This window comes from Tursiops truncatus, chromosome 3, assembly GCF_011762595.2.
Source record: "Tursiops truncatus isolate mTurTru1 chromosome 3, mTurTru1.mat.Y, whole genome shotgun sequence".
NCBI classification, from domain to species: Eukaryota; Metazoa; Chordata; class Mammalia; order Artiodactyla; family Delphinidae; genus Tursiops; species Tursiops truncatus.
The window spans coordinates 81,107,173-81,131,506 of NC_047036.1; the positions used below are offsets into that span (position 1 = coordinate 81,107,173).

The following is a 24,334-nucleotide window of genomic DNA, read 5'->3' on the forward strand; positions in this document are numbered from 1 at the left end:
CATGTTAATCAGTTAGAAATTATTCTACAGGTTACAAAGAGACACTTGGAAAATTTTAAGACAGGGAAAACAATCAAAGCTATAGTTCGAAGATTACTGTGCATGAATTGGAGAAGAGTAAGATAAGGAGTAAGGTGACCAGGAAGAAGACCCGTTAGATGGTACACGTACATGGGGTGGCCTGTGCTAGGTGATAGCAAGAGAAGTAGAGAGGAGTGAATTATTCAAGAGGCTTTGAAAGGTATTATCAACAAGATTTAGGTATTGTGTTTGGGGGGTGAAAGAGAGAGAAATGGTAATAATGGAGAAGCAGTTTTGGGAGTAATGATAATGATAATTATCAGTGATAATTGATAGTGAAATCAGCTTGAATTTTTTAGTATTATGATACCATTTACTTAAAAAACTTAGAATAAACTTTAACGTACATATGTCTAGATTAAGTAAGGAGAACAGCACACTGTTAAGTGTACTTACCTATTCATTCATTCATTCATCCAATAAATGAATGATGTAGCAGCTAGTTTATACAGCAACTATTTAATGCCTGGCACTAGTCTAGGTGCTTGGAACACATTAAAGCAACAGAATAGAAAAGACAAATTTTTTAAATCCTGACTTTGTGAAGCTTAGCTTCTAGTGGGGAAGAGGTGAGATTGGGGGGTTGACAGTTCATTTTCATTTTTACTTTTCCTTCTATATACTTCTATGTTATTTGATTTTTTTTTCTTCAAAGAGCATATGTTCATACATTACTTAAAAAGAAAAAACTTTCTGTCTGGGAATAATTTCAAATCTACAGAAAAGTTATAGGAATAAAAATAGTACAAAGAGTATCCTAAACTTTTTATCTAGAATCACCTTTCCTTTACATTTTACTTTATTTGTTCTCTTGTGTTCTCTCTTTCCTCACATAATATAGATATGGAAGATTGCATCCCTCTCATTTTATATTTAAGTGATGTTCTGGTATTTCCTTACAATTAGATTCAGAGTATGCATTCTTGGTGGAAATACTACATAGATCTTTCTACATCCTTCTCAGGATATTGTATCTGGAGACACATAGTGTCCATCTGTCCTTCAGTAGCAGTGGTAATTGTGATGTACCTCTTCAAGGTTTTGTCTAATTTCTCTAGTATGCACTGTTTTTTTCCCCTTTGCAACTAATAAATAGACATTTTAAAATCATGAAAATATTTTGCTTATCATCAACATTTCCCCTTAGGTTTAGTACCCATTTGTCATGATTCTTGCCTGATCTAATCTTCACTATGATAGTTGCAAAATAATGATTTTCCAACCACAACATTTCCTCCATATTTACCATTCAGCATGGACACTGTACTGTAAGCAAGAGCTTACCCTCATTTCTTCTTTTTCTACCTATCCGTGTGCCTATCTAACTATCTATCTATCTATCTACTTACCTATCTATCTACTTATTGACATTATGGAATCATGATTTTCTCTTTTTTCAAAGGTTTATAATTCACTGATGTACTTGCCAGTGGGAGCCTCTTCAAGCTGGCTTCTGTGCACTTGTGATTTGCTCCCTTTTTTTTTTTAAGCACTTCCTTACATTTTGGCCTAACAAGGTGTTCCAGGCTCATTTTGTACCTACCCTGCTACAGCCATGGAATCAACCATTTCTCCAAGGAGGCTTAGTTCCTTTGGGTACTAGGTGAGCTCTTTGTTACTGGGCGTCCTTGCTTCTTGGCCCTGTCAGCAGACAAGCTTATGAAATGTATACATAAGCGCACATGCGCGCACACACACACACACACACACACACTCGTGCACACTTATACATGCATATTTGCATATATGTGCATACTTTAGATATTATTACTTCACACCTCCCATTCTACCATTCCAGTCCATCCCCACTGGGTTCTTTCTTGCCTTCTTCCTTTTCCATAGTGGCATTTTTCTTGTTCATTGTGTTAAGAATGTCTCCCAGCAACATCCTGGCTCCCAGCAACATCAATATGTTTACTTCTTTGCTCAATCTTATAATAAAACTAATATAGTTTCAGAATTGCTTTGCCTAGAGCACTACAATAAACAAATCTACCAAGAAGAGTTTAGGATTTGTTTGCAGTTTTCTCCTCAGAGCCTCATCCTGCCCAGGACTGAGGGTAGTCAGATACAGTAAGTAATTTGGCTTAGTTCTTTTTTTTCTCCCCTCTTCTATGTGGTTGTAATAGTCATTTGAAATATAATTTAAGTCATTTGCTTGCTTCTGTTTTAGATTTATTCTGTCCTTCCCATTTTTATTGTTTTTTTTAAATATGAAAAACACTAACATGCTTCCAAAAGTAAAAACTATACCAAAAAATTTTAAGAATATACACCCACTCACTCTCTGGCACACTCAGAGAAGTAGCACTCCCTCATATCCCTTCCACTCCATTCTTCCCATCTCACCCATTGTAGATAATCAACTTCATTATTTTCTGGTTTGTCCTCCTGTGGTTCTTTTGATGAAAGTTGGTTGGAATATGTTGTTTCTTATGTTTCTCTTCTTTCTTACACAAGAGGTAGCATATAGTGTATATTCTTTTATATTTTTTGGTTGCACTTAATAGTATCTCTTGTAAGTCATGCTACATAAGTTCATAGAGATTTTATTTTTCACAGCTACATAATACTCCATGTTGTGTATGTATCATGATTTATTGAATCAGTTGCCTATGCTCTGATGTTTAGGTAGTTTTCAATGATTTTGCAATTACAAATTATACTGCAATGAATAAACCTGCACATACATATTTTTATATTATTGGAGGTATATGCTCAGGGTAAATTTATAGGAGTGGGATTATTATCAAAGGGTGTGAGGTCAGTTTTAACCATGAGTATTGGAGGTGCCTATGATATCCCAGAGGACATAGCAAATTGGATGGATTCATTTTTTCACTAAGAGCAATGATAGACTATCTGCCATGTATCCCCAGGTACTCTACTAAGCTCTGGGGATACAGTGGTGAACAAAAATGGACAAAATGCCCAGCCTCATGTCGTTAACAACAGATATACATACATAGGCCAGAAATACAGAACAAAGAAGTCTGAGCTAGACTTAGGATTCCCAATTATTGTTTTTTGACCTTGCTAAAACCAGAGGTAATGCTCTTCTCTAAGCCCGACCTACTTTTGCACCTTTTAAAATGAGCAATAAGATGGATATTTCAGGGTGCCAAGAAGCAAAGACCAGTTTTTCTATTCCCCTTTTATTTTCTTCTTCAAACAGCATTAAATAACACCTACACTGATTTTAGATCTCTCTGTGATTTTTTTTCAAGGTCTATGCACACATCGACCTCTTTTTCTGTCTCTCACTTTGAGAAAGGTAGACTCATTTCTTTTCTAGTAATGGACAGAAGTTTCAGAGAAGTGTGGACAGAGGTGTGTTTGTATTCCTATTACCTTCTGTAACTTAGAGATTATTTTCTGTTGAGATATACAGTCCAAACTCTATTACTTCATTTGAAGTAGATTCAATGGGCAGGACTTTCTCTGATCTTCCAATGTTGGTATTAGATATTAAACATGCATTATGCCATCAATTTATTCAACATTTCAAATTTATCTTGTGGGAAAGATGCACAGATCTTCCTCAACTTACAATGGGGACATGTCCTGATAAAGCCAGTGTAAACTGATGATATCGTAAGTCGGAAATGCATTTAATAAACCAAACTTAACTGAACATCATAGCTTAGCCTGGCCTACCTTAAATGTGCTCAGAGCACTTATATCAGCCTATAGTTGGGCAAAATCATCTAACACAAAGCCTGTTTTATAATAAAGTGTTGAATATCTCATGTAATTTATTGAGTACCACACTGAAAGTGAAAAACAGATGGGTTGTATGAGTACAAAATGGTTTTAAGTGTATCATTTGTTTACCCTCGTGATCACATGGCTGATTGGGAAGCATGGTTCCCTGCCACTGCCCCGCATCACAAAAGAGGAAAGATAATACTAGCCTGAGAATAGATCTAATTCAAAATTTGAAGTATGGTTTCAGCTGAATGCATATTATTTTCACACCATGATAAAGTCAAAAAAAAATTGTTAAGTCAAACCATCATAAGTTGGGGACTATCTGTATAGATCCTATTGTAACTCACTTTAATAACAGCTGATAATCATGGTTAATGCCATTTGTTGCTCTCAATAAAAGGGAAAAATCAATACTTATATGGAGAGTGTATCACAAGGTCTTCGTAGGCCCTGAAAGAGGATTTTCAGGAAGGGCTTCCCAGAGCAGTCATATAAATGGTAGAAAAAAGCAAAGGAATGTATGACAGTGGTAGAGAGAATGTCTTTAAGAGGGATAAAATCAGGCAGGGGTCCTATCACTGAGCCAGGGGGAAACCTGGACAGAGTGGGGTAGCAGAACTATAATAGGTGTAATTATAATAATCACTTGATAGTAAATACCTGCCTTAGTGCAGGATGTACCAGACACTGTGCTAGGCTCCTTAACAATGAAATCATCAAGACCATCTTGCAGGGTAGTTTCTATTGCTCTCACTTTAAAGATAGGAAAACTGGGGCTTCCCAGGTGGCGCAGTGGTTGAGAGTCCGCCTGTTGATGAAGGGGACACGGGTTCATGCCCCGGTCTGGGAAGATCCCACATGCCGCGGAGTGGAGCGGCTGGGCCCATGGGCCAGGCCACTGAGCCTGCGCATCCGGAGCCTGTGCTCTGCAGGGGAAAAGATAGGAAAACTGAGGCTCAGAGCGTTTAAGTAATCTAGGCTTCTCTTCCTGCTGAAATCTCATTTCATTTTTCAAATATTTATTTGATTTATACCCATAAAAAGAATAATTCTAAAGTCTGTTCATTCTGTCTTCTGTACAAGCACTCGCTATTGTTCATTTTTCAAAGGGGACCCCCAAAATTAGGAATATAAATATTATTATTTGCCTGCCTTGCCAACTGCAGTGCAGAATCATATTAGTCTACTAGTATAACTGCTGGTGATTCTTGTTGGATCATGTCTTACTGATGGTTCTTTCATTGTTTAAGTGCTTTCTAAAATTAGTTCATCTTCATTTTCCAAATTCTATCCACAAAATAACGGGAAGCAAGTCATTTCCAGAGAGGTAAATTAATTTCCTTGCTTAAAATTTCATCACAGTATAAAACTATCCTTTTGTAGTCAGCTCTTTCTGAGAGGGGTATTTTTAATGTGGCTTTTAGTACATAAAAATTTTAATAGTAATTGTTGGTGGCTAGAATTTGGAGTACTTATTTTTAACTTTCTTTGCATTAGATTGAACCATATGAAACTGCTAGTATATGGTTTAACCTAAATTTCCTGAAGGAAGTTTATTATTTCATGTAATAAGATATAACAGGTAGGGCCAACTCCAGGCACAGTACATCAGGGCTCTTGGCTTCTGTTCTTTGTGATCCCTTTGACTCTGACCATCTTCAGGTGCGGGCTTCATTCTGAGGCCAATAATAGGATGGTGCCAGCAGTTCCTATAATCATGCCCAGAATAGTAATTTTCAGTGGAAGTTAGGGACCAGCTATCTTGTGTCTCCTTCTTAGGAATGAGAATAGTTTCCCCAGAAACTCTGTTTAACAGAGTTTTGTTTTTGTTTTTCATATCATTGGTTATGTGATCATTCCTAAACTAAACACTTGCAAGAAAAATGGAAGTACCATGATTAGTTCAGAATTATTATCTGGGGTTGAATGGATATTGAGGAGTTAACCATCCTTACCACTAGATTTAAGCATGGAGGTTAATACAGTCAAATTGGGAAAATTTGTAGGTATGTGGAAAAAAATAGCTCAAACAGTTTAGTTAATATGACTTCTCTTGAATTTGCTATTGATATCCTAATTTTGTATATTAGAGGTAATTTCTTTTGTTTGGTTACTGAAACATTTTGTGCAAAGGAATTATAAAACTGAAAACCAAATATCAATTCTTTAACAATTGTGTAGGACGTTTTAGCTCTCTCAGATAGAAAAACTGATGAGTAATCAGAGACAGCTGTATATTAACTAAAAATTACCTTCATTTTTCTTTAAAAAAATGTTGGAAGTAAATACTCATAAGCAGTCTCAAAAATGCAGTTTAAAACAGTGCTTTACAACACAAAACAAGTGGAAAAAATACCTTGTTATTCTGTTTGATTTCTGCTGAACAGTAAAGTTATTATTATTATTTTATATTGAGGTACACTAAAGGACATTTTGGCAATCTTGGTAGCAGCTTCTAAAAGCTAGTACTGCTATCACTTCAAGGCTATTCTAGTGATTTCTGCCAAGTATGTAATTTTAAAAACTCTATATTTGCTTTTTAGCTACTTCCATTCTGCTTCATTAAATTTAGTATTGTATTGTATGTGTTCATTACATTTGTGCTCAATGTTACTTAGCTACAAAGTATTTTCTGGTTATTAACATCAGCATATCACAGTCAGGAAGCAGATTTGATATAAGTGTGTTAACCAGAAACTCTCATTAAGAAGATCTTATTCAAACAGTTATCAATTTGAAAATAGTTCTAATTTCTAAATCACTACTTTCAATGTGGAGCATAACATTTTATCAGAATAAACACTAAGGTTATTCAAAGTAAATAGAATATGTATAGGAATATGTCAAAGTACTAATGCTTATTTTAGATAGAAATTGGTATTTAAGGATGTCCAGTGTGTGTTACTAGTAGGATAGTCTGTAGTTTACCCATTTAAAGGGAACTATGCTGTCTTTGTCATTATTTAAACAGGTAATAAAAGAGAACCTTCATGTAGGGTTTTGGGGGTTTTTGTATGTTTTACTTTTTTGTGGACATTGAGCCTTAGAAGAAAATTTGCCTTGCTCCATTCATCATCACAGTGTCCTTATTGGTTAAGAACATGAATAATTTGTGTATTATTTCAACAAATGATATGTAACATTAAATTCTGTTTGGTAATGCTGTTTTCTCATCTCAGCACATGGTCTAGAGTTGCCCTGTCTAATATGATAGCCGCTAGCCATATGTGGCTCTTCAACATTTGAAATTTGACTAGTGTGACTGAGGAGCTGAATGTTTAATTTTATTGGGTTTTAACTAATTGAAATTTTAATTTAAATTGCCAGATTGCTATTGTGTTGGACAGTACAGACCTAGAGCAAAAGTGTTTGACTGATCTGGTCTAAACTAATTCTGTCAAATGGAAACTTACAGAACAGTTGAATCACAAGTTTCTGTTCATATAGCAGTTGATCTATTTAATAAAATGTTTACTTACTGCTTTGGTTCAGGATTTATATTCTGCCGTGATAGTCTGGATTGCAGACTCTCTGAGGTATATAGTGGGATAGTTGGGCGTGGGACGCAGAGCATAGCCACCTGTAAGGCTGATTTATGTGAATGGGGTTGCAGGACAGTACAGGGACAAGGACCTCAAGTTTATGGACAGAAAAAGTCCTAAACACAATTATTAAGGCATTAACCTTTCCCATCATTCTCAGATAGTGTTCATTCTTTAAAATCCAAAGATATTATCTCTTCTTTAAAAGGACCAGGGAGGAAAAAAAACTCCAGTAATCTAATATTTGCAAATGTATTCAAATGAACAAAGAATAACAATACTCTTGACTACACTAGGACAGTTTTTCCTTTCAAACTTGATTTGGTTTAATAGCCATTTTGATAGTTTAAGATTTTCCCAGTGAGCTCTTAGTTTGTCCTTGAAAATGTCTTTTTTTATTGTATCATTGCATAATGTGTAGAGACAGAACATTCTTGAAGCTTGAAAAATACTCACACTGAGGTTTCCATAAAATATATTGATACTACAGACTTGCTTTACCTCATAGAAAAACGTGGTAAAAATATTTAACATGAGATTTACCCTCTCAAATTTTTAGTTACATAATACACTATGGTTAACCTTAGGTGCAATGTTATTTAACAGGTCTCTAGAACTTATTCATCTTGCACAACTGAAACTTCATACCCTTTAGAGTAGCAATTCCCCATTTCCCTTTCCCCTCAGTCCCTGCTTTCTGCTTCTGTTAGATTGACTATTTCTTGCTACAAGTAGTAGAGAACCTAGAATTACAGAGACTCGAAAGTCTTTTCCTATCATAAGAAGTATGCAGGAGTTGACTCCTGGCATCTATTCAATGGCAGTTTGATTACAGGATCTCTACATCTATGCAGTTTTCCCAAATCTTTTCTGATGTTTGTTTTATCGTGGTTATATGGCTGCTTCCATTTTAGCCATCACATCTGTATTCCAGAAAACAAAATAGTGAGAGGCAAGAACCCAAGCCACGTCTGTCTCTTTATCAGGAAATCAAAATTTCTCAGAACTCTCCCCTTCCCCCCAACAGACTGCCACCCTACTTTGCTCACAAAAAAATCAGTATTTTTATTAGCAAACAAAAAGGAGATAATAAATATTGAGCAGACAGCTTATAATATGTCACTCTGGCTATTCAGAGTATTTTCTGAAGGTTAAATTTGGCAACTGGCAAAAGAGAAATGTTGGGTTTGGAGTTGGGGGTCACTAAATGTAGGCATGAATTCTGAGGAATTATTTATTGTTCATGAGTAGCAGGTTTTTTAATGACCTTCAATATATATTTTTAAAAAGCTTAAATTTACCCTCAATTTAAAATTTATTAGAATCTCATTAGCTTGTAATAATCTAATCATTTAGAGGTCTATTATAGATTGCTTACTAAAGATTCAGACAAAACAATAAGTTGGAAGAGAGTATTACTCATTCTCATAGGTATCTCCAGTGAAGTTCTATGTGTTAATGATGATTATAAAGGACGGTTTATTAAGTTAGTAAAATCTGCACACCTTTGGCTTTGGTTGGACTACGTGCTTTTGGTTGTAATGGCTCTTATTAGCAGAAGTTTCTTGGAATCTATGGTTTGGATTAAGTAGCAGTAGAGCCTGATGTATAATTAGAATTAAAGTCTATAAAAATATGTGATGAAAATATAGCCTCATATTACCATAAACTAGTCAATAAGGTAAGAAAATGGGCAAATTTGCCCATTATATAGTTTAGAGAAAACTTATATTCTGTATGGATAAATTTTGTAACTGTATTATAAATATTAAAAGCATTTTTTATTTGTTTCATTGAATATACTTCCAGGCCTGCAACTTCAATTAATCCTCATTTCTGAAGGTTTAGACATAGGATCAGTTAAGAATTGTGTTTATAGAAACTATACATAAATAACTACATTGTATACTTAAGTCAACTAAAGTTGTTTATGAATATTATATAAGGATATAACTTTAGTATGACTATGAAATAGCCTTTAATTACCCACAATAACTATATATAAAATTCCTTTGAAAAAGTTAGAATTATAATTTGAAGAATATTATCTGATATAATTAATATAGACAAAGTAATCATGTGTTTTATTGGTGCCATTCATTATCATTTCCTTAGATACTTTCATTATCTTCTGTCATTTCAAATCTTTGGGAGTATTTTTAAATGTGTTTAAATTTGTTCCAGGATGGGCATTTATAGTATTTTTATTTTCCTTGCAGATAAAAATGTGCCTTTTGATGAGAGGACTTCATCTTTCTACAATGAAGAGCAGAATTTCTATGTTTAAGGAATAAAAAGCCACTTTATCAATGGGGGGGTATTTAAGTTACATCTATTATGATAACCTTTAATTAATTTCTTGTTGCAATAAATACTGTATCATTTTGTTATGTATTTCTCTGTGTAGAAGTGCTCTTAATGGGCTCAGAGTTGTTGGGAATAAATTGTACCATAATAGAAATTTGAAAATTACTTTAAAGCAGGGTATTTTCTGATCAGTTTTTCTTTCTTGCTTACCTTATTATTGTAAACTGTTTACATACTAATCAGTTAATTTTTTTTTTTTTTTGGCCAGTTAAGGTTTGGTTTTGTTTTGTTTTTTTTCCTGGAACTATAATTCCCAACAAACAACTGGTGTGTAAAAACAATTTAAAAATTTCTTTACCAAGATGTATTTCCCATTTTTGTGGGGAAAAGAAGCCAAATTTATTACTTTGCATTTGGGTTTTTTGAATATTAAAAATGTCTGAGTTGTATGCAAAACAATAAATATGATTTAAAATACTTTTAAAGTGGTACACAATGTGTTTACAAGATAAACACAACACTATAGAATTACATATTAACATATGTATTTTATTTGATTTCTAGAAAAATCTGTCAAAAAGAGTTACTGTATTTTAGCAACTTCCTTGTTAAATTATGATACTACTTTGATTAGATATTTCAGAAACCAGTGAATTTCAAAGCCATTTAATATATTTACAGTATTGTGAGAGAGAGAAAAGTAACGGTGAAAACATTCCCATCACATTATGACATAGAAGAGTAAGGAATTAAAGTATGTGTATAGACCTTGGAGTCAGACAGACCTAGATACAGAGACTGACTTCATTATCTTCTGAACATGTATTTAACACTATTGAGCTTCAGTTTTTCACATTCTAAAAATTAGAGGAGAACTTAAAAGTATGGGTCACAAACTCCTTTGCCAAGAGGGGCCATGGAGGTAATTTAAATGTGTGTGTCAGGATAGGCTAGTCATATAGTAGTAACAGATGGTCCCCAAATCACAGTGGACTAACAGCAAAGATTTATTTCTCATTACCCTGCCCATTTGTTATGGACTGTGATTCTGCTCTTCATTGTCTTTTCTCCAGGGCCAAGGCTGATGGAGAAACCTCTGCCTGGAATACTGCCTCGTAGCTAAATGTCCAGATGTGGTGAACTGCATGCTAGTTCACAAGCTTCTGCCCTAAAGTGATATATTTCATTTCCATCTACATTTTATTGGCCAAAACAAACCCTGGAGCCACTCTAGAGCTCAGCAAGGCAAGGTTAGGTAATCCTCTAGCAATGAGGTAAGTTGGAGTATTTGGCCACTTAAAATGCCAACTGAGTTGGCATTTTACCTACATGCTAACTGGCAACTTTATAAGAAATATATAGTTTCTCTAGGTTACTACTTTAAAAAGAATATCTTTTAACTGAATGTGAAATTCTGACATGTTGGTTAAAAACGCTCTTATTTCATTACTTTCATATAGTCATTCCTGAACTGCAAATCTATTTTAATCATCATCATAAGTCACACTTTGATTAAAGTGCCAGATAGTACAAAAAATTTTATTTAGCTATGTAAATAAATTTTCATTAGATGTGTAACAAGCATGCTGATAAAATGGTTAGGATTTTCACCTACAAAGCTAAATACACATTATAAAATAGCTGGTGATATCTTGATGTTTGAAAACATGTTAACTATTCTCCTTTCCCTTTTGTACCTCCTTTTGGCTGTTTTATTAGTAAGAGTCTAACCAAAATTAGAGATCAATGGAAACTAGTGTAATTGCATTCACAGCTCAGGAGGGGAGTAAATGGAGGGAAAGAATAGGTTTGGAGTATATAGCTGTTCTACACTTGATCTGGAAGCCTGACCAACCACTGCATGTGGCTAGAAAATCAAGTCACTTCTTTCTGCCTAATTTCTCATAATTATAATTATTAGGTAAGTAACTACTACTGTGAAATCAAATCCTTGGGTTGGGTACTCAACCTACACCTTATCAGCTTCTTGCTGGTTCTGGAGTTTAGTTGTTTACCAAGGATATAATCTATTACCTTTAATCAACTATCCTCTTTTTTTTCTTTCTTTTTTTTCTCTTTTAATTTTAGTTTTATTCGTATTTGCTTATTCAATATAGTTTTACCTAATTTACTTTCTAAAGTGAAGCAATAAAGGAAAAATTGTTTCATGTTGTAAGGTAAAAGAACTTGTAAGAAAAATTATTGAAGGGATGAGTGTAGTTAAAATAATCCATTTCATAAACATGTGTGATTGGAATACTTATTTCCCCAATACTCCTCAGCCTGTCCCAGCACTTTCAAGGATGGCTTTCATAAACAGCTTTATCCTCAGTGACTTATAAAAATCCAGCAAAAATTATTCTCAGTACAGATGCTATGCTTGACTTACTAAGATAGATGTTTGATAGTCCCTGTAATTTCACATCAGTCCCTACATCAGAAGTTGAACATTTTTAAATCCACAGTCTATAATATATTTTGCCTGCCTGTATCAATAGCATGTTACAAGGCAAGAGGTAAAGGCAGAAGGGAAGAAGATAGAAGAGGGACCTTCCCCAAAACTTTCATGTCTGGCTGGTTAAGAAACAATGGATGCTGCGTATTTCATTAAAAGATCCTATTATAGAGCATAGTATAGGATCTCTAGCCAGGTTTCTGGCTCTATTTTTCATCTGACTCTAAATATATGTGTTTTTACTTGGATTTCTCTCCATTCTAATTATACAGGTTCCTTCAATACTCATGTCATCAGGGATGAGGCAGAATTAGGGAGTTTTTCTCAAATAGGCATTTGAAGCAAAGTAAGCAAACATCTCTGATAGTTATTCCTCTTAATCTGCCAGGGTCCTTTTTAGGGCAACCTGGCCCCATACCTATTTTCATTACTTAAAAATGAAATAGGAATATATTTTATCCTTTGACTCTGTTCACCCACTAGCCTGAAGAAAGTTCTTTACATAGGGTGATTAGGCTGTTTTTTTGTTTTGTTTTTTAATCCTTTATCTCCAAAACAGGAAGGATGGCAATCTTTAAGCTTCAGACTTTAGCTCTTATCTCTTTGTTTTACGTATATTTCCCACTGACTCTGTTGTTACTCTTCATCTGTGCATGGTCTAATCTCCCTTCCTAAAATTCCAACTGTATTTTACCCAGTAGGCTTCATGTGGGCTAATAGCTTCTTGTGGATAAATGACCTAAATTTTAGGTAAACAAGCACCAGTGTAGTCAAGGAGGTCCAAGAAGCCTGCAGATTTACTTGTTTCTAAGCAACAAACATGTGACCTTTAATTAGATGCCCTTGGCTTGTCAAATTTGCATTACACCATGCCCAGAGCTATGGATTTAACAAATCCTAAGATCTGAGGTAAAATCAATAGGTGTAGGCTTTCAGAGAAGATAAACTCTATATCATTTCTGTTGATAATTATTTCTTTCTTGGAATATGGCAAGCTGGGCTTCAAAAAGTAATCATCCCAATTCTCTGGCTCATCTTTTCTAATGGATTTCAATATTCTGTTTTCAAGATATGGATAAGTGAATTTAATTTCACAATATCCCATAGTTTTGAGTTTTTTTCTTTTTTCAACTTTCTGGTAAAATAGACTTTGAGGGGTAGATCAATCAAACTTATTTTTAGCATCCATAAAGGTCCACTGTTTACTGTTCCTGAATTAGTTGCCTATCAAGGTACTTAACATTATTCCTAGAAAAAAACCCACTCTGGATATCTGTTCGCAGTTTTATTTACTTTTAACTCCTTTATGATGTACACAGTATAAAAAACAAATATATCTGGGGACCTGAAAGTCAAAACTATTAGCAGGACCAAAGGGACTCTTTATAGAAGTGTTAAAGAGTGAGATTTCTTTTCTGCAGAAAGTATGATGGTTCCTAGCCTATGGAAATTTTAAAAACTATATACATGTGCTGATCCCACACTGAAGAATTCATGTTATATCAGCATAGGGAGTGGCCTAAGTATCTGTACAATTAGAAAGCTCCATAAAAGATTCTGTTGTAATCTCAGATTGAGATCCTCTACCAGTCTGAAGATTAACCACATCATGATTAAGAGCAGAGCTTCAGAGACTAACAGATTTGTACTGTATTCTGGCTCCATCATTTTCCTCAACTTGGTTGTCTTCCGTATTTCGTTTTCCACAGTCTCTTATTCTCCACATATAACTAACAGTTCAGACTAACAACACAAGTGTGCTAAATGCTTTAGACTTGTTAATTCATTCAGTCCTCACAATAGCTCTTTCAGATTATTATTTTCATTTTGCAGACAAATATACTGAGGCTCAGAAAATTTGAAGAATTTGCTCCAAATCAAACAGCTATAAAGTAGCAGAATGGCCTACTGAATATGAGTTTAAGAAATTTATTTTTACTAATGTAAATCTCAGTTTCTAAAGAAAGGATAAGGTTGTTTATAAATGTATATACAATAAAAAGATAAAATAAATTTGAGGAGTTGAGGAAATTGAGGCACAGGGAGACAAACAGTAGGAAAATAAGGTCATACTATGATTTTATTGCCTCACATCTATGCTCTGAAATTCCATACATTTGTTATAAAGGTGTCATAAATGTCACTCAGTGTCACTCTGTTGCTAGTACAGAGACCAGAGGGAAAGTCAGCCTTAGCATTTCCCTCACCTCCTGTATCTAAATCAACACCATGTTCATATATACATACAGTCCAAGAGGACACTTGGCAGTACCCAATCTAATTTTTTTCCAAGTTAAAATTATTGGACATATACTCTATGGGCTTGATCATTAGTATATTAGTTTGCCATTTTTGTTGTGAAATGAACAGAAATGTTCTAAGAGAAAACCCTTACTTTGTTACTGGTTACTATCTCAGCCAATCTCCAGATTGAATTAGAGTCTCCTATCTAGGTACATATCCTAACTAGGCTCTTCAGTTTTCTTAAGAAAATGCTAACTCTATCTCCACATCAGCATTTGTGTCTATCTTTAATTATATGCAATACTTATACTGCTGGATTTTATCAGACTGATTTATCAACAGCTTAGTAGCAAGAAGGTTTTTATAAAGATTGATAGTAGAAATCACTGGCCACCACTTTCTCTATATTCTGAATTTTATTCTTAGATTAATTTGGACTGCCAACAACTGTAAAACTTCATTGTTTTTCATTTTGTAGAATTGCTTTGGACTGTCTGGCATTATGAGAGAGATGTTATAAAAATATATAGCTGTGAAAGATATGTCATATTTAACTTGTTAACAATGAGTAAATTGTATACTGCATCACACCATATCTTTTTTTTTACAAGGATCTATGAGAGATATTTACTTCAATTCAGTGTCAGAAATGTTTGGGTTCCCATTGAACAGCTAGTTTGATTTTTTATTTTATATACTCTGGCAATTTTGTAGCTGTGTGACTGATTCTTTTTCTTTGCCCACAAAACTCAAAGCTGAACCAGCAGCCTCTGTTTAGCGAAGTACAACACCTTATGGTATCATTTTGTGTATTCACCTCATCCCTGGAGTATGTTTGTGTACATGGCTGTGTGTAACCAAAAGCCCAAATAGGAGATTCTTTTTCCTAATGTGTTGAAGTCAGGAAGTTTGTGGTTGATAGTGCTTCATTTATAGCTCAAGGAATTCAGGGTCAAGGTCTCTAAAAATGTTTTGGTATTTCCTTCATGGGCTTAAGATGATTGTTCCAGCTGTAGGCATCATTCCTTTGTTTGCAAAAGGAAGGAGGAAAAGACCAGAAGAAACATGGCTGGTCCTGATAAGAGGTGTTCCTACCGTCTATGATTTCACATCAAACCTCCTCAAAACTTAGTAGCTTAAAACAATTTATCATCATCACATACGCTTCTGTGTATTGACTAGGCTCAACTGACTGTCCTTACTTGGGATATCTCATGTGACTGCAGTCAGACTGTGCCTGGTGCTGGAGGCATCTGAAGGCTTAACTGGGCTCAGAGTCCAAGGTGACTCGCTCACGTGGCTCAGTTGATGCTGACTGATGGCCAGGAACTCAGCTGAAATGCCTACATATGGCTTTGGCTTCTCATAGCCTGGCAGCTGGGTTCTGAGAGCGAACATCCCAAGAGTAAGTGTTAAAAATGAAAGCTGCAAGACTTTTAATGACCTGGTCTCAGGTGTTTTTGAATATTGCTTCTGACACATATTCTGGTCAAGAAAATAACTAAAGTGTCCTCAGATTCAAGGGGAGGAAATTACAGCCTACCTTGTCATGTGAGGAGCAGCATGTGTGGGTATGGAGACAAGGGATCAGTGGAGACCATTTCTGAAGACTACCTACCACAGTCTGTTCTCTTGCTACCAGTATTCATGTTCGTTCATTCCACATGCAAAATAGACTTATTCCTCTACAATATCTCCCAAGTTGTATTCCATTATGAGATTGGTTTAAAGTGTAGGATCCGTCATTTAAATGATGTTCAGGGGATGATGAGGGTCCAGTTTCTCAAGCATGATTTTTCTCTAATGGAAGATCTTGGAACTAAAGAGACAAGTTATCTGCTCAGTAAACTCAGTAAGTTATCTACTCAACACAATATTACAATGGTGATACAAGGGTATGAAATTTGCAAAGCAAACAACAACTCCGATTTTAAAAGGGAGCGGGGTCTGACAGGAGGCACATAGCAGTCACTCATCCACAAGAAGTCTGAAATCTAGCTGAGCACATGTCACCAGTTCCTTGATTGAGGCTGAGTCCTGCTTCCTGAGAATGAGTCTGACACTTGGGTCTGCCTTCTAGTTTTCTGGCTATGCTCTCTAGCACTTCCCTTCTTTTCATTTAGAACTGGCCTATGTTTGCTGCTGAGTAGCTTTCTCAGCCTACTTGCTGCTTTTAGAAGGTTGGAGTCCCCAAGGGCTCTTTTTTATTGTGAATTGCTTCTAATCCTTTCAGTCCAGTTTTATTAGGGTTCACTCTATTAGACAAAAGCCATCCCCACAATTCTTTTTCTTTTATTTTAGGCTGAAAGACTCAATAGTGTGGAATTATATCCTTAATATTCTTAGGAGCCCTATTTTCTGTAAGACACTCTGTGATATTCATAGAAGCTTTTTTGTTTTGGTTAAGGCCCTACCAGAAATGTTTCTGAGGTGTCAGTAAAGTGTGCTCTAAAGGCACCATTGAACTGAAATTTATTCTCCTGTTACGTGTTATTAGAAATATTCTGGGTTTGAGTTTTGCCCTGAAGACATTTCTTGTTTTGAGAAACCTCGTGCTGCCTACAAAGACTGGAGATGATAAACAGTTCTATTTCTGAGCCCAATAAATCCTATCTCTTTTCTTTTCCCTCTAAATTCTTCTATAAAACACTGAATATTGTCCTTTTTAGCTCATTCTTTCTCTATCTGTATCTTATCCTATTCATCTAACAGAAAACAATTGGCACTTTCAACATTCTTCCTGGAAATCTCCTTTGCCTGATATATCAGTTCATTAGGACCATTTTCTATTTTCTACATTACTGGAGCATGTCGTTACTAAACTTTGTCTAACTAAAAGGTTTCATATGACCTGGTTTCAAAAATTCCTGACCGTCACTCCTGCTATATCCTATCAGTCAAATCAGTCACACAAAAAATAGGAGTTATAATGAGGAAGAAGGGAATGGGTATTTTGTAGGGAACTAACAACATTTGCTATCTTGAATAGAGCCACCTCTTTTCCAATGAAGACATCTCAAACTCTCTTCTAGTTGCTGCATCCAAATCAAAGTTTAAGATATGTAATCTTGATGATAGGTAATTTCACCAGCAGGGCCATCTGTAGTTCCTGGCTGTCTGGCAATTTATTAACTAAAAGGTAAACTGTCCCCAAAATAGGCACAATGTTGGAGAAAGTATAGATTAACAATTATGAAACCTTCCATTTGGAAAAAGATAGGATTAAGAAAATACAGAGAAGTAACATCCATAGACATTTTCAAATTCTGCTGATAAGAATAGCAAGGACTCCCTGAACTAGTGGCAGAGTAAGCTCTGGGTCAGCCAATCTTGTACTCATTCCATTTTTATGGTCCCTGGCTCTGCTGAGATGCTGCACAGATCTGATACTTCAGGCTGTTGTACTTTTCAAAAGCAATTGCCTATTATTGTGTGTTGGGGGAGACTGGGAATTGTTTCATACCTTTTTTAGTGGAGCAATGACAGTCACAAGATTTTGCAATCCAGACTTGGTGTTTGGTCACCTACTGTTTTGTCCGAAAGTTAGGAGATTACCTGTGTCCAGTCAGTATCCTGTAGATTTAACTGTAGCTAAAGATCTTACCTAGTGAAGGTTTTTAATCTTGAATATTCTCTTTACTGAATAGCCTTTACATTCTGCCCATTCCCCCTCCCTTAACTTAATGGTCATTGCCTTGGAGTAATTTAAAATAATGTATATGGGGTAAGGCCAAATCCTTAATCGCATTTTTGCCTTCATACTAGTTGCATTTGCCTGGCTGCCTACCAGTTTTATCTCTTGCTAAGGTTGCTGCTTTGCTGCCATTGCGATGGCTTCTATTTAGGGTGTGAAATATGTTTGTTTGTTTGTTTCTAGGCCCCAAATTAGGGGATTCTCTGCCAATATAGATGTTAGACTGTAGGAAGAGAGTGTTTCTCTTACGAAAGTGGCCTTTCCTTCCATCTGTGCTTCCAAGCTATCTACCTCTCACCTGGGTTCATCTAGCTCTTGTAGAATTTTCTTAAAGGTGGCAATAGAGCTAGCACTAGCCAACATTCCAATCAGTCCTCACTCTTTCCAACAGTACAGCCTCAGTCAGTGTATAGTTTGATTCAACAAAGTTCATCAGATAACAATTTGACCAAATATTTTCCATTGTATCTGAAGTGTGACCAATTTTCCAGTGTCAAGTATCTAAGAGTTGACTTTTCATCTTTCCACTTTCTCCATTAAGTCAAGTCCATATTTTAGTCCCTGTTACTTATTTGTAGTAACAATTACTGAATCAGTCGCAGTGCTTGTGTGCAGAACAATGCATTTTAAATAATTTAATTAGCAATAGTTAGTTCATAAAATCCCCAGAAGAGCCAGAGAAAAAACTGTTCACAGAGAAACATTACTGCTACCATGGCTTGTCACCTAACACTTATAACACTAGGAACTTGATAACAGAAACTTCTCCAGCTGCCCCAGAAAAACATACCTCTGATTATACATGCCAGAAGATCAGATCTCCCTGCCCGAAGGCTGACTCATTTTGCTTCATTCTATTGCCAAACTTCTGCTTGGTATCGCAAAGCAGTCTGGGGATTGTAGTTTTTAGCTTTACAGCCTCTATTTTACAGAAAAGCAAGCTAAAAAGGATGCAAGTGGATGTGTAGAATCTGCCACACCTGTTTGTTCTGTTTTTTTATTTTTGGCTGCGTTGGGTCTTCGTTGCTGCACGCGGGCTTCTCATTGCGGTGGCGTCTCTTGTTGCGGAGCACCGGGTCTAGGCACGTGGGCTGCAGTAGTTGTGGCTCGCTGGCTTCAGTAGTTGTGGCTCGCAGGCTCCAGAGCGCAGGCTCAGTAGTTGTGGCACACGGGCTTAGTTGCTTCGCGGCATGTGGGATCTTCCTGGAACCCGTGTCCCCTGCATTGGCAGGCAGATTCTTAACCACTGCGCCACCAGGGAAGCCCTGCCACACCTGTTTTTTATTGTATTTTCCTTCCTGGTTAAGCAACATAGCAGAGTGGCAAATGCAACACAGTAGGTTCAATACTCAGAGTTCATATGCCACAGGCTGTGTGCCCCTGGGTATTACTTAATTTTTATAAACTTTAGTATCCCTATTTTGAAAAACTGGGATAATAATACATCATAAGCTTACTGTGACAACCATATAGGAATAGTACAAGTACTAGTTATTTGCATAGTATCTACATGAAACCAATTCTCACTAATAGTTGTAATTCTCAAGAATAGTAATACTTATTGCTGTTATAGATTATTTTCACTTTGAAGCAATCTCCCAAGTTTTTATTCAATTTGAAGTTTTTCTATATTTATTTTGAAAAGGGACTTCAGGGATTTGAAGTTTCTTTTTGAAATGAGATATGGCTTAAATATAAATAATTCTGAGTATTAAAATATTTTTAAAGTTGCATGAAAATTTAAGACTTAGCAGTTAGAAAGTATCTCAGGATTTTTCTGGGAGAGCTATAAAGGTCTTATGTAAACAAGTTTATCAGCTCACATTTCTCTTTGGGCCATGGATAACTTTATTGAGTCTATTGAGTCAATATTTAGTCACTAATTCCACAAAATTTTGTTAAGCACTTACTATGTGCTAGTCACTTTGCCTAAAGGTGAAAAGACTGACAAGATCTCCACTCACATAGAGTTTATATTCCAATAAGGGAGACAGACAATATACCAGTAAACAAACATGGGTAAAATGATTACTGATTTTGATAAGTCCTGTGAAAGAAATACCTAGTTGCTATGTTAGACAAGTGTTGGTAGGGGCAGGGTAAGCTACTTAGCATGGAATTTAAGAAATGCATCCCAAAGAGGGTACATTTAAAATGAGACCTAAAGGAATGAAAAGAGACAGATGTGTGAAAAAATGGTGGGAAAGCATTCCAGGGAATTACAATGTCAAGTTCCCTAAATGGAAACTAATTCGAACCATTATAGAAACTGAGAGAACACCAGGCTGCCTGGGTTTAACGAGTTAGAAGAGACTAGTGCAAAGTTAGAAAGCCAACATGGGCCGGATTATGCAGAGTTATAAAGGCCTGGCAAGAAGTTTGGATTTTATTATAACTGCGATGCAAATGGGAAGCTATGGAAAGGTTTTTAAAGTAGAGAAGTTGTCTCATCTAATTTGTGTTTAAAAAGATCCCTCTGGCTGTTAGATAGAAACTAGACTGGAGTGAAGTAAGAGAAAATTGGAGAAACTAGTTAGGAGGCTTTTGAAATAAGTAGGTGGTGTATGGGACTAAGGTGGTGAGAAATGAAATGGATTAAGTAAAGGATACTTGATATGATTTAGACATATAAACCAACTGGACCTATTGATAGATTGGAGGGGGAGATAAAAAAAGGAGAAGTCAAAATGAATCCCAGGTTTTTTGCCTTAGTAATTGCGTCGGTTGTAGTATTGTAACTGAGATACGGAAAATTAACAGAAGATTAGGTTTGAAGTAAGTATTTTGTGGGGGAGGGGGAGGTGACCAATATTGACCAAATCAATATTTTCATTTTGCTCATGTTGACCTTAAGATTTCAATGAGATGGGCAAGTAAGGATCTCAAGTAGACAGTTGGGTCTGGGTCAGGAACACAGAGGTAGTAAAATATGAATTTGAGTATTGCCAAAATGCAATGATATCTAAATCCATGACTCTTGGTTGGAGATAAAAATGTTGTGCATTATCGACATAAAGAAGATACTTATTTTGGGGTGGAAAATGAAATTACCTAGGGAGATTATATAAATTTAGAGAATAAAAGTCATAAGATCACAGTCCAAGGAACCTCAATGTACAAAGTTTGTAAAGAGTTCTGTTATGCATGTTCTTAGATTACAGACTGCAGAAAAAGAGTCAGTATGTTTCTGTGCAAGTAATATTTGATTTTGAAAAAGTCTTAGAGATGGATGAGGTCACCAGTCACCTAGGGAGAGTGTATAGATTTAGAAGAGTAGAGGGCCCCAGACTGAGCTCAGAGAAACTTCAACTTTCAAAGGTTTAGTGGAGAAGGATACACAAAAGAATTTTTTTAAAAGAGAAAAACCATGAGTTAGTGACACAATGGCTGAGAAAGGAAAATGGAAAATACTTTAGGAGAGATGGAGTGGTTAACTGAATCAGATACTTCTGAAAGTTTTAATAACATGACATAGAAGTATATAATGAGTTTAGGAACATGAAATTTATTGGTGGCTTTACTAGATTCCTATCAATTAAATGATGGAGACTTAAGCCAGAAAAAGTAAGTTTAATCCTGAGTTTGAGATCAAGTAGTTACAATATAGAAAACAAGAGTGAAGAAATGGAACCTAGAGAAGGAACCAAAGTCCTTTAGAAAGCAAGGATTATGGGGATCTTGAATTCAATGGGGGAGGCTTGATATTTTATAGGAGCACAAAATTTTCTTTAGATGCAACAAGAGGGAAGGGGAAGTTGAACACAGACACTGATAGGATTGAAAAATTAGTCATGAAAAAATGAGAGATTGCACATTTGATTTTGATAACATAATCAGTAAGAACAGAGCTAAGAAAATGATAAGGAAATCTTTTTAAAAAAGGCAGGGGCGAGATGGTATAAAATAGCAATTTGAGCCAGTAGAAAAGCAAAATTACTAAGAATGATATGGGATTGCTCAGTGCTCAGTGGTACGTAATGTCTATTCAAAGTTATTGATCATAATTTGAAAGGAAAACCAGGTATCTTGATTACTTAATAGTTATTATTTCAGGTTTCTCAGAATATTTTTGACCACAAACGACAAAATCCCAAATAAACCAGTAAGGAAGATTTATTTTCTCAATAAAAAAGTCTCAACATTGCATTGGTCCAGGGTCCATTAAATCAGTGGTTTATAGTAACCAAAGCTCATTCAACTTCCCTGGCTAGTCTCCAAATGTTGGCATTTTCTATGACTAGCTCCCTCATGGATACAAAATGGCTGCCCCAGTTTTAGGAGCCATATGCAGACATCTAGGCAAAAAAAGATGTACCATAACACCACTATCTCTTTGTAAGAGTTTCCACTGTTTCTGGAAACCACTTAGAAAACTTTCTTTTATTGGCCGAAGTTCTGTCATATTTTCAAGCTTCAGCCACTCCCCAGCAAGAGGAATGGGTAAACATGGTAGCTTGGTCTAGTCAGAACCTACATCTGGGATTGAGTCAGCCTTTCCTAAATTACCTGCTCATGAAGAATAGTATGGTGATAATAATAATAGTAGTAATAATAAATAGACTTCTTTTTGAAAGGGAATGGGGAATGACTGTTGTGTAGGCACTAAGCTGTTTATGTTATAATTGGGTATAACTAAGTTTAGGTTCTGCCAAGTGAATGCAAAAGAAAAAATGGAAGACAAGGCATTTGGGAGTATTTGCAAGTGAAGATTAAAATGATTAACAATGGGATCTAAGCTGGACAGTGAGAGAAAAGAAAACATGACAGTCTTGATGGACTGTGAGAAAGTGAAGAGATCAATGGGTTGGTGATCTCAAAGAAATTAAAATATTGTGGAAGTGGTGGGAATATTAAAAACAACTTTCCAGATGGAAAATGTTTTGAGGTTGTGAGATATTTGAAATTATGATTGTGAGGTTGGTAGACTTTCTGGTATTAATTCTGGTTAATCTTTTGATATTTATCTTGTGATGGGATGTGGTTTTTAAAAATGGGTCAGGGGCTTCCCTGGTGGCGCAGTGGTTGAGAGTCCGCCTGCCGATGCAGTGGACACGGGTTCGTTCCCCAGTCTGGGAAGATCCCACATGCCGCGGAGCGGCTAGGCCTGTGAGCCATGACCGCTGAGCCTGCGCGTCCGGAGCCTGTGCTCCGCAACGGGAGAGGCCACAACAGTGAGAGGCCTGCGTACCACAAAAAAAAAAAAAACAGTGGGTCATAGGGCCCAAGACTATTTCTTCTATAGGTTACAAAAGTTGGGCTTAAAGACAGGTTTCAACTATTAAAAAATAGAGATCACTACTGAAATGCAGTTCCTTAAGATTTTCGTGGTATCTCAGTTAATGGTGGGGAATAACTAGATACTTCATGGGAGAATACTAAAAATAAAAGGATATATAGTTTATCATATATAGGATGTATGCAAAATATTTATCTTTTGTAGACATAAAAACGATATGGTATAAAAAGGAACAACCTTGGAGTTAACTGTAGTTTGTCACCGATGCATTGCCATTAAATAACAAATACCGTTGTCCAAAATTTTGGGTTAAAGAAAATTAGACACAATGAGGGATGATATTTGATATGACGGATATCAGGAAGGGACCTTTAACAAGCTGTGTTCCTTAGTGGAGACCTAGATTTTATTTTCTTTTCATTTCTTTCTTTTGTCTTTGTACCCAGGCAGCATGCTTTTTGTCCTCAGCATGCTCCCTTGCAGAGTGCTTACCCATGGATATGAGCTGAAGCAACATGAAAACCCGCCAAGGCTGCTGTTTGAATCAGGCTCTGTGTTGCAGCTGTGTCTCACCATCGAAGCTGGCGGACTAACATGATTTAGGTTTATGTGTCCACGGTTAGCAGGCCTTGTTTTAGGCAAAAATATCTATCGGCTGAGCTTCAGGGTTCATAAACACAGCTGTCCCCTACTTGGAGGCTTGCTTTTCTTTCTTTTTTCTCTTTACCCAAAAAGCTTAAAGCTATTATTGCCTTCAAAGCTTAGGAAAAAGTCAGCCTCGTTGGGTAGGCCAGCTCTTGTGTGCATCAGTTAAATTCTATGCCAAGATGCATTAATTATTTATAAATGCTGGGTTTTAAAATGCTTCACTCTGAAAAAAAGATACCCATTTCTACTCCTACTATTCTTAGATCTTCAAAGTAAGTAAATGACACAGGAAAAATTAAAGCAAGGATAAATCTTCTAAAACCCAAGAATTTTCAAAGGGTACTTTCCATATAGAAAAACCAAATAGAAAACAGATTTATCTCAACTAAAGCACAGATTTCCTGAATTCACCTTGT

General features: G+C 35.9%; 1 protein-coding gene across 1 annotated transcript in view; it reads left to right on the forward strand.

Moving 5' to 3' along the window:
• FAM174A (family with sequence similarity 174 member A) overlaps positions 1 to 10,118 on the forward strand; it is a 35,127-nt gene extending 25,009 nt beyond the window's left edge. The window contains exon 3 of the mRNA XM_019940751.3: positions 9,554 to 10,118. Coding sequence (XP_019796310.1) covers positions 9,554 to 9,557 — 4 coding nt within the window. The 3' untranslated portion in view covers positions 9,558 to 10,118. The remainder of the gene's footprint in view (positions 1 to 9,553) is intronic.
• The last annotated feature ends 14,216 nt before the right edge of the window (positions 10,119 to 24,334 follow it).